The 12,444-nt window shown below is 35.2% G+C and overlaps 1 protein-coding gene across 1 annotated transcript; it reads right to left on the bottom strand.

Annotated features, from left to right (window-relative positions):
* Positions 1-6,520, bottom strand: LOC144977039 (uncharacterized). The gene has a single exon (XM_078921758.1). It carries the CDS (start codon positions 6,370-6,372, stop codon positions 5,002-5,004), a length of 1,371 nt encoding a protein of 456 aa, XP_078777884.1. The 5' UTR covers positions 6,373-6,520; the 3' UTR covers positions 1-5,001.
* Positions 6,521-12,444: the final 5,924 nt, after the last annotated feature.

The following is a 12,444-nucleotide window of genomic DNA, read 5'->3' as shown; positions in this document are numbered from 1 at the left end:
AAGAAGAATAAGAATAAGAAGAAGAAGAATAAGAATAAGAATAAGAATAAGAAGAAGAAGAAGAAGAAGAAGAAGAAGAAGAAGAAGAAGAAGAAGAAGAAGAAGAAGAAGAAGAAGAAGAAGAAGAAGAAGAAGAAGAAGAAGAAAATTAACAATAATAAATCAATTATTCAAAAACTTCCTCATTGTGTGCAGTTGTGTTGGAAAATAGAACAAGATATAACATGCAAACGATCACATAAAATTCAGATCTTTAAACATGCTGATGTTAAAAGTAAATTTATACAAGATTGTTTTGACTCAAACAAGAGAATTAGAGATTTTGTGCGCACTGACAATCATTCTTTTCACAACGGATCAATTCCATTTTTCATTTTCCAAGTCATATTTTTAAAAGTATAAAAGTTATTCAGAAATCAATTCATAAATTGGTATTGTTCAAAATTCACATCATCATATTCTTAAAATGATCCATTTGGGGTAATTGATTTGAATATTGTCAAGATTAAATTGAAATATAACAACAAGTCCACAAGATTAAGTTAAGACACTTCCTTTTCACCAATTGATATAACAGAACATGAAAAATAAGTGAGATTTTATACATAAATCTATACAAGGGGTCCCCAGCAAGCAACTTTAGCATGTAGGATGAGACATGAAGCCTGTTAGTTTTAGGCATTATTATAAATTCTTTTCCACAGAGACAATGCCAGATACTCGTTTCACACCTGATTGTGGTGAGAAAACGCGAGAAAAGAGCCTTTCCCAAGGACTCAACTTTGCATGACCCGCAGTGAGACTCAAAACTTTCAATCTACAGGTCACGGCCGAAAATCATTTCACTAGACCACAAAGCTGTACATAACATGATGAAACTGATTTTTTTAAATGCATTGGTTTACACATTACATTCAAATTCAATGTTTCAATTTCAGTCATGAAAGACAAGAATACAAAAAAATAACAATAAAGATTCATGGTCAATCCAAACAAACTAATGTTATTGTAATATCAAACAATAAGTTCTGTGAATTAACACTGCTGCAAACATTATCTATAAAATGGTCATGACAAAAAACAAAAAACAAAAACAAAAAAAGAACGATTAATTCATTGATAAGAAGTGAATGACTGATGCTGACCTTTAATCCTCAAAAATGCAAGCAAAGGCACAGTTTTAATCACCGATGTACCTAATTTCTAACTTCTCTTAACCTGCAATCATTTCAATAAGTTCAAAAAATAAAATAGAATCATCAAGAATTCGAAGGCCAATTATTAAAAAATGAAAGTTATTGAAAATCACAATTTTCATCAATTTTTTTTTTAAACATGACATATTTGGTTTTTTAAAAATGAGAATAATTGAGATTAACAATACACATGGGGCAAGATGACTGACTGGATAAGGCATTGCACTATCACCTGAAAGGCCCAGGTTCAAAACTCATTAATTTCTTGAGCCAGAAACTTTAACTTTGCAGCTGATGTCTGGGCTTTTCGGTGTTGCACCAAATGAATTACCACGAGATATTTCATAATGGTTTCTTCAATATGAAATAGGGATTATCATGGTCTATAAATTATCTTTGTTGTTTTTGTTTTTAGGGGTTTTACGGTGCTTGCAACACATAGGGTCATATCAGCGCCAGTAAAAAGGAAGAGAACAGGATAGGAATATGTTCTAGAATTACAATTAAAGCACATAAGAAAAGGTAAGACAAAGGGGAATTGGTTCAAATAGGAAACAGATGTCCATTCCAAGAGCACACTATCAAAGTACTTAGTTTGAGATCACCTAAAAGTCTCATCCAGACACAAGCACAGATCCCACTAAGAGGAACACACTCAAATGTTTACAAATCATATGTTAAAAATGAAAAGCGTAACAGTACATAACAGAGAGATGATTTACAAGGAAAAAATATCATCTCCCAAAACTATAACTATACATTCGACTGTTTCCCTCTCAGCCAAGGACTCCGACCAAGGTCAGGACAAAACCACGCAATCTCATTCCAATACAAAGACAGAAAGCAGTTGGAAAACAGATAAGAGGAGATAGAAGACACAGCAAGTACCTCCCTGCCCGCGATGGGAGGAAGGAACCCCACCCAGATATTATCTTTAAACCAGATTTGTGAAAACATGAATAGCATGATCAAGTGATGGCGATTATGTGTTGCAAATGAATGAATGTTAATAATAACATCAGGGTTCAAGACAGAAACAAATCTACTGACATGAAAACAAAAAATCTTTCTCACTCTTAATATTCATACCCTTTACCGACTTGATTTAACAATCACAAACCTTAAGTAGAGCAATCAACTACCACATGTATGCAAGTAAACCTAGTTCAAATGGGTGTAGAACTTGGGATTTTTTCCCCTCAGAGGGAAAGAAGGGGGTGGAGGGTGGGGCTGACCTCTATGACCACCTAGCACTAATTGGGGGAGCCAAGTTAGATCTGGCAAAAAAAATACATTAAAAATAGCGACAAATTAATTATTATTCCTGTATATTTCACACTACAAAAATAAGGATAGATTCCAGCTCCAAGGTACTCATTGCTTTTAAGTTAAAACAAGTACTGCTACATAGCATGCAAATTCAAATTGGTACACTTGCCATTACCAAAGAGCATCATTGATCCATATTTACAGAAAACTAAGAGAGACAGAGAAAAAGAGAGAGAGAGAGAGAGAGAGAGAGAGAGAGAGAGAGAGAGAGAGAGAGAGAGAGAGAGAGAGAGAGAGAGAGAGAGAGAGAGAGAGAGAGAGAGAGAGAAAGAGAGAAAAAGAGAGAGAGATAGAGAGAGATTGAGATTCGTTTTCATATCCACACAGACAACACTCAGTTTAGAATTACACGATACCAAGAGAGATTTATTCCGAAGGGCCATTCTATCAAAACCATCAAAGAAAAAGTAATCTTTCATCTTTCTTTCTAAAATCTTCCAGTTGAAAGATAAAGATCATTTGGAGGGTTCTATGATAAACAAACAACTTGAGCTTTTATATAGCGCAATATCCACTAAACGTGCTCAAAGCGCTTTACAAGAGGTCCCTGGCCAACAGCAACACATAACATGTAGGACGAGACATGACGCCTGTCAGGCGATATTACAAATTTTTGGGACAGAGACAACGCTGTTAACGGCCAGGTACTCATTTTACACCTGAGTACGGTGAGAGAATGTGAGTAAAGAGCCTTCTCCAAGGACTCAACTATGCGCCGAGCTAGGCTCGAACCCATGACCTTCCAATCCGAAAGCGAGTGTCATACCACTAGACCACATAGCCGCACTGATAGCTGAGAAAAATAATACAGAGGGAGCTATATAAGTTATAATTCAAAAACAAAACTTGGGAAGTGGGGAATTGTATATGAAATCCATTTGAGGTGAAACCATAATGAAGTGTACCGTTTCCATAAAACCAATTGACAATGCATTTTTCTATTCTGGCATTTAAAAATATTTTTTTTGTTATTGGCTGAAGAAGAGTTTTCGACCTAAAATATTCTGAGTTTTGTATTTCGTTCTTTTCTTTAAGTCTTTACATCTTTCAAAGCAAACCGGGTAACTAGCTGTCATATATGGGAAATCATTTTTTTAAAACTTCACTCAAGAGTGAAAAAATGTGAAGCCAAAGCTAGAGGTGCCTAAATGAGCCATGAAAAAATGTGAAATGATCCACTTAAAAAATCAATGAAAGCAAAATTTCTGGATGAAGAAACAAGACTGACAATACAAATTTATTAAACTCAGTATATGTTGTTGCTCTTCTTTGAAATTATTATCAAATTCTCATTACACAAGAGAGAGAGAGAGAGAGAGAGAGAGAGAGAGAGAGAGAGAGAGAGAGAGAGAGAGAGAGAGAGAGAGTTAAAGAAAAGCACAAAAAGTGCTTATGAAACACTGCAACAGTAAAGACCTAGTCCCAATTTAAAGTAGAAAGTAAATCAAGAACTACATTCCATTAGATTCTAAATCATTTTTGTTATAAAAGAGGGGAAAGCGGATGTTGGGGTGTTTCCTTTATATTTTAACAGTAGTGTCAACGTGAGACATTTTACAAACAAACCAAAAATAATTTCTGACCATTCATAATGGCAAATATAGATCAAGATGATTTAAGAGGGACAAAAAAAAAAAAGTGAACTAAATTTCAAGCAGAAAAAAAATATGTTCAGAGCTTACTTAAAATTATCTATGAGAATTAGCAAGTAGTCGTTGAAATGCCCAGAACATTAGCAAGTTTGAATAATCAAAAATTTGACAAATATATACAGAGCATCTGCTAGACGAGTCTACATTCCATGTCAAACCAGATTCTGTGAACTAATTGACAGTGGTATGAAAATAAAAGACACTGGAAAAAAATAAAAGAAATGGAGAATTTCACTTTTCTTTGTTGAATTTGTGAATTTGTCAAATGCATGTTAGACATAATATTTAATCTAAATTTATAAAGATCTGATCAACACACATAAAATATTAATGTCTAAGAAATTCACTCTGAATCTGAATTTCTGGAAATTACCACTTAAGAAAATAATCTGGACTTTAGAATTGGAATCAGAAGTAAATCAAAAAATTGAAGTTTTATATAGCGCAATATCCACTAAACTTGCTCAAAGCGCTTTACAAAGGGTTCCTGACCAACAGCAACACATAACATGTAGAACGAGACATGACGCTTGTTAGGCGATCATACAATGTTTTTCCAACAGAGCTGTTAACAACCAGGTACTCATTTTACACCTGAGTATGGTGAAAAAATGTGAGTAAAGAACCTTTTCCAAGGACTCAACTATGTGCCTAGCAAGACTCGAACCCAGGACCTTTCGATCTGAAAGTGAGTGTCATACATTTGAAGTACACTTCAATGAAACAAATAACAATCTAAGTTATCAAAAAAATAATATCAAGAGGAAACAATTTCGCTAAGTAGAGAAACATGATATCAATAGGCAGCAAACATTGAGGCAGACTCAGTACTGATTCTCTTCAATCCATCCTTTCAATGTCGTAGGTAATGGTAATTGTTGAATGTGGTCATATCTTGTATACTGACGGATGACAAAACGACACAAATATTGCAATGAACGTACTTGAGTGAATCGTGAAACCGGTTTTGTAAGGCGTACGGGGTACTGAGGAGCATCGGGTGAGTTTGACCGTGAATAATAAAATATACCTGTTTGTGAGGCATTCATAGAATGTTCTATCAAGTCCACTATAGATGGGTAGCCCTCAGAATCAGGTTGTGCATAAAAACTAAACATTCCATTACAATGTTCTATTCTTGTGTGCAATGTGATACCGTATGATCTAAAACTTAAACTAAGAAGATAACGTTCATCTGAACTGTCACGAACGAGAAAAGCTCCGTCTGGCTGATTATTCAACTTTTCCTCTGCTTCATTTCGAGTGATAGGTCCCCAGTACCAACCAAATTTAGACAAACGAATTAGTTCCTGAGTAAGACTCCATATCTTGCCAGGTTCTTTTGAAGGATTACATTGCACACAATCTGCAAATTCATAAACAGGTTCAGCACCATCATTGTCTTTATTGTGAATTACAACATCAGCATTAAGTGAGACACGGTCTTTAACAGAGAAATCCTCACGACGTGATGATGACTCAGGAACTTGTAACTCAGAAAAGTTTTTAGATAAACAACTATGCTTTTCTTTTGCACAATTTGTATTGGAATGCCAATCTCTAAATTTGGGGGACATGATTTTTTGCAAATGAGAATTAAAATTATCTGAACTTTCAGAAAGTTTATGAAAATCTTTTCTATTCTTATCTTTCAGTCTTGAACTAGCTAAATTTGGGGTAACATTAGGAGATTGCTCCTCTACGTTGTATCCGTTACATTCTAAGCTGTCAGATTTTCTGAAAGAAGAAAATTTACGTCTTAAATTACGAAAGAGACCCATTTTATCTCTCTTTTGATGAGCACCGGTATCTTTTACGTCACCTGTGGATGTAGTAGACGTATCGTTTTTGAAAAAGGAACTGGGAGCACCAAAAGCACAAGATATCCCATTGCACAGCACTAAACGATCACTGCCCTCTGGTGATTTGTATTTGCCAGGAGAGTGAGAGATGTCTAGGTTTTGCAAACCTATATTGTAATCGAAATTATTTTGATCCCCTCGATATTGTTGATGGTGTGGACATGGTTGAAAAGAACTAGGTGGAACACAGTTGGAGGATAACTCCTCACGATGTGTTGGTGTAGCTAGCCCAGACAGTAAAGAAGATGAGGTTGAGGAGGGATCTTTTCGATGGTTATCCGGAGAAACTTTGGTAGACGGTTTGTCTTTCTTACCACTTCTTTTCATCGTCATTATTTGAACAGAAGAGCATAATGGTCATTCATTTACATGTGGTGATAATAGATACTGATTAAAAACATTTGATGGTTTTCACATGAACACTAATAAGAAAACACAAATTTATCAATGTACTCCACTGGTTGAGTTATTTTGGAGTATCAACAGCAGCAAATACGCATGCGTCGCAGGAAGAGGGAAAATACAACTTGTCGATCTCTTGTACCTAGTTGTAGAGTGACGGTGAATTTGATAATAGTAATAGTATATTTGTAGGATATTTCTACCGATCCCGCCGCTTTCTATTTTGCCAGCTTTGGCTTGTTATCCAACGAAATAAACGCACATACTTATCGGAGTTAATCCCTTTTTAAATTCCCTTGAAATAATACTGCAAAAGTTCTGCAGATGGGCTTCTATAAAACAAGGGATCGAAAGCCTCGTACACAGAACCTCTGACCCCCCCCCCCCCCACACACACACACACAAACACATACTATCAAGCCATGGTCCAGCCCATTCAATCGACTTGCAGATTTATATAAAAGTGCAGATTTTCGAAAAGCTAAAGAAACCTGTATTATCTAAGCTATGTGTACCCCGAGGCTAAAGGTGCTTCTCGTTTTATTTTTATTTTTGTTTAATTTATTTGGGGGGGGGGGAGGGGTTGTTTTTTTGTTTTGTTTTTTGTTTATCAAAATATTCAAATAACGAAATAAAGAAGTGGGGGGAAAACGGGTTATCAGTTGTACTTTGGTTCAGTTAACTTTTCCCACAGTAATATTTTCTGTCCTCCTTGCCACTGAAGCTTCTTTTTTCTCATATATATTCTTCATGTCCAGTGCCCCCTCCCCCTCCCTCCATTAAAATGAAAGCTATATAAACATATAAACGATATAAACACATACACACAGAGACACATAAACACTCACATTCTCTCACACACACACAAACACACACACACACACACACACACACACACACACACACACAAACCACGCTCCTCCAACTTCCTTCCTTCCAATAGCCTAATTATTTCTCCCTCTTCGTTCGCTTGAAAAAAAATCGTACAACCACTATTTAATTATAAAGTTGTCAGATCATAGTGTATTTAATTTATGAAAATGAAAACATAGAAATTATGGTAATACTTTGGACAACGTCTGCTATTGATCATACTGCATGGTGCTTTATGGCCAAATAGCAACAACAAAGCTATGAATACGAATGAATGAATGAATGAATGAATGAATGAATGAATTTAAATGTTTGTGAGAGCGTGTCTATTGTACTTTTACAAATCTCACGAATCATAAAGGCTGCATCTTTGGCTTCTCATGTCAAAATATATGCATTTTGAAAGTTGTTGCGTGGTATCTCATCTTTTGGACGGTACCCTTTGATGACTATATTTCAGCCGATAGGATCACTGGTTTCATTGAGCACTACTAACAACCCTCTTTTCCCTTTCTTTTGGTTATTGTTGCCTTGTAGTGTCACGACTCTTTAAGTTTACTAAGGCTATGGTTGAACAGGGGCTCCGTACAGGCTGGTTCAATATTATTATAGTCTTGAGAAGGAAGGGAAAAAACCGTCATTGCTAAATATTATTGTAGCTTGTTTGCAAATTAAAATAATAAGGGGGATGGGAAGGGGGAACGGACACGTGCATTTATTCATTCCTAGCTTTTTACAAGTTTGTTCTAATGCAATTATTTCTTCCTCTGGGCTCTCAATAATAATGTAATTAATGGTACGCGTATCAGTAAAATACGCGCACTTCCTGTCCGCCATGAGGTCTAAACACAATAACATAGCTTAGTGACGTAATTTTCATTCCTTCTACAAAAGACATGTTCATGGAGGAAGTCCATGTCATGTCATACAAGGAGAATCCGAATTTTACGTGTCTCAGTATTTTTTAAAATTTTTATCAAACAATAATAATATGGTTACGGGATTTCCTCCCGGACAACACGAGGAATTCTGACAATCCTGAAAAAATGACTTGCCAACTAGAAAACATTTTTGTCACATAAGTACAGAGGACATATGTAGACGGTAAACTAGAGTTGGAACATAACACCATACCACACTTTAAAAAAAAGGTGGCCCATCAGAGCCATTAGGCCCATAGAGCCGGAGTTTATTCCGGTTTCTATATCGTGAAATGGACTATGGTAATTGCTGCCCTTAGGATAGAACGCTACTATAACGCAAAGTACTTTCCTCCAGATCCCAGCTACCTTATCACTGCTGGGTGGACAGGGGGATCAGACAAGAAATTGACTGCATCCGGAATCGATCTCGGTCCCTTTGGTTGTGAAGCGAGTGCTCTACCAACTGCAGACCTGCCTACCGGGAATTGAAAAAAATCGTTGTTTTCATGAGTTTTAAGTTTTAACATATTATTAGACACTAGAACTACTAGTAAAAAAATACCAATTTATCATTAATAATATGTTAAAAGATCGCTATCAATTCCCTTATAGACTAGCTAAGGCAACAAAACTTTATTTTCAAGAAGTTTTATTGAATCAAAGATCTTTATATAATTGTCGGTTTGGAGACAAAAATCCGCAGTTTTACGAAATTTTCGTGATAGTAGGCAGGTCTGCAACACAACTGAGCTATTGGTCCGTCCCCCCCCCCCCCCCCCCCCCCCCCCCCCCCCCCCCCCCCCCGCAAACCATACTATACAATTATCTTCAATGTTGAAGTTACCACAGTATGGATTGGACAAAAGTATAAATGGAAAGAAAAAAACAAGAGAACCAACCAAAAACGTGTTCTTTAGACCCTGTCCCAACATGGATTGTTACAAAGATCTGCTTACACCCATGTAGTATGATGGTTTCATTGGGGGTTTTTTTAATAGCACTTTCTGTTATGGTCTCCTAGTCGTCTTGCGGTGCCGTCGCACATTTTGGTTGCGTGGGGAGAAAGGATAAAACTAGTGACGCAACTCGCTTCAACGTCATTCGCCTCCCGACTCACGTTGAGAGCGCTCCTAATAAATAAAACTAATTATAGATATAAACATTTAATAGTGTGTTATTTCTATTTCTTTACTTGACAGGTATGTTGAACTTTTATTATTATGCCTATGCTTTACTCTTATTATTATTATTATTATTATTATTATTATTATTATTATTATTATTATTATGATTATTATTATTATTTTATTATTATATATTATTATTATATTATTATATCATCATCATCATTATTATTATTATTATAATTATTATCATTATTATTATTATTATTATTATTATTATTATTATTATTATTATCATTAATATTATTATTATTATTATTATTGCTACTGTTATTATTGTTATAATTATTGACATCGTCATTTCTTGTTGTTTTCATATCATTTCCATAGATTGTTAATGCCTTTGTGTAATGACAGTTAATTAAATACGTGCATGTATAACTTGTATCTATCATGGGGAAAATACTTTAGTCTAATTAATTGATTACGTGAGTGCTAGTAATAATCTGTTCATCACAATTATAAACTTACCACGATCTTTATCATTGGTGATTTGTAAATAATATCGGCCTCCTCTAATGTTGTTGATGTAGTTATCCTGTCACTGTCACATCCCTTCCCATCTATATCTCTCTGTATCTATCTATCTATCTATCTATCTATCTATCTATCTATCTATCTATCTATCTATCCATCCATCTACCGACCGGCCTACGGACCTATCTATCTATCTACTTATATATCTGTCTGCCTATGCACATACCCATCTTTATATATTTACCTTTTCAATTACTTAGTATGAGATTACAGTTGGTTACATATCAATCTATTCAACTATCTATATACCTGTCACCTGATACACACATAGGCATAAGTACCTATTGTCTGAATAGCTGTATGGTTACCTATCGGTCTGTCTGTCTGTCATTAAGCTTTATTGGTCATTAATCGTTATAGTTGTATAATGTTCTGATGATGCCCTGCATCATAGAATTATACCAAACTTCTGAGATTGTTGGTACACAGTGGTTTACCAGCGGATCACTTAGTTGAGATGCTAGGTCAAAAGGTCACTACTCTTCTTCTCTTTACCTGCGCTCTGGTATGGCACATGCCTGCAGTCAGTGAAGCGAGTAGTCTAATTGGTCTGATAAATAATGGCATTGCCAAGGGACAATTATCTTAAATGTAAACCTATATTACTCATGTTATAGATTGAAATCCCCCTCACAGAGTGGACTAAATATCATAGATATCATCAGTACATTTCTTTCTCAGGAAGACAGCAAAGTAGACTCAAATTTTCACTACATTTATCATTTAAATCAAATGTTTCTGGAATCCCTACAACAACAATCAGACGTTGCAATTTATTATTATTCACACTAGTACATAGTACAAACTGTCTACTTTCTGTTGCACTAATGTTAATTCAGTTCAACAAATATGTAACAAGTGTAGGGGTGGGGTATCAAATTTCACTGGGAATATCTAGCTGTCTATGAGATGTCTAGGCTATCATGGGTGATGAATTTGGACCAGTTACACAATGTAAACAATGTCGTAATCATTTCCTGGACTCCCCACTGACCATGGAACACTTTACTACACCAATTCTACAGTTTTATCATTAAAGTTCCCACGAATATGGTAAAGGAGTGAAGAAGTCATACTTATTGTAGTACAGGAACGTGTATTATATATATATACATATATATATATATATATATATATATATATATATATATATATATATATATATATATATATATATATATATATATATATATACTCTGCAAGTAGCCCTACAATAATAGTTCTTAAAGACACATCTGTTACTGATTTAAGAAATATGAAATGAATGGGTTTGTTTCATTCATGTCTCTGTTGACTGATGTGGGAAGGTTTTATTCACCAGCTGCACTACTTGTACATTGAGAATATTGAGAATGATGTCTGAATATCTCTTAATTCCTAGGAGGTGCCACTATTATTTTCTCTATCTTGGCTATGTTTGAGTACATACTATATGTACCAAATGTTGATGTTATATCGTTGTTGTCAGTGATATGAATTAGGTGTCGTGTGAATATGATGCATTTCTCTTAGCCTGTCTTTTACGTTTGTATGTGTGTATATGCATGATATATGTGTGTATTTATGTATGTGTGTATATGTGTGTGAGAGAGATGTTTGTTTTTATGTTTTTAAGGGTTTTACGGCGCTTGCAACACATTAAGGTCATATCAGCGCCAGTAAAAAATAAGAAAATAGGATAGTAAAAAGTTCTAGAATTACAATAAAGCATCCAAGAAAAGGGAAGACAAAGGGGAATTGGTTCAAATAAGAGACAGGTGTAGATTCCAAAAGCACTCTATCAAAGTACTTAGTTTGAGATCACTAAAAGTCTCATCCAGACACAAGCACAGGTCCCCGCTGAGAGGAACACACTCAAATGTTTTACAAATCATATATAATATAAAGAAAGCATAATACAGTGCATAACAGAGAGATGATTTACAATGAAAAAAATATCATCTCCCAAAATTAACTATACATTCGACTGTTTCCCTCTCAGCCAGGGCATCTGGCCAGGACCAGGTCAAAACTAAGTAATCTCATTCCAAGACAAAGACAGAAAGCATGTTGGAAAACAGATATAAGGGGATAGAAGACACAGGATGTACCCCCCTGCCCACTATGGGAGATCAGGAGCCCCACCCAGTGTGTGAGAGAGAGGAAAAAAAAAAAAAAAAAAAAAGAGAGAGAGAGAGAGAGAGAGAGAGAGAGAGAGAGAGAGAGAGAGAGAGAGAGAGAGAGAGAGAGAGAGAGAGAGAGAGAGAGAGAGAGAGAGGAATGCCCTTTTCTACCATATTAATTGTTTGTATTATCTACTACGCCACTGTGATGGTGTTGTTGTTTCGTGTAATGACGATGATTTTCTTTCTATTTGTAATAGTAAAGTAAAACCTACACACAATATATTGCTTTATATGTTCTTTAGGAGTGTGTTAAATTGTTTAATCAACTTATCTCCATATCTTTTAAATACATACAAAATACAAATGAAAAGAACATACCTG

The sequence above is a fragment of the Berghia stephanieae genome, chromosome 7 (assembly GCF_034508935.2).
Source record: "Berghia stephanieae isolate SIO BIC M18660-M18661 chromosome 7, UCSD_Bste_1.3, whole genome shotgun sequence".
NCBI lineage: Eukaryota > Metazoa > Mollusca > Gastropoda > Nudibranchia > Aeolidiidae > Berghia > Berghia stephanieae.
The sequence above is the reverse complement of the archived record's forward strand: the minus strand, read 5'-3'. Positions and strand labels throughout refer to the sequence as shown.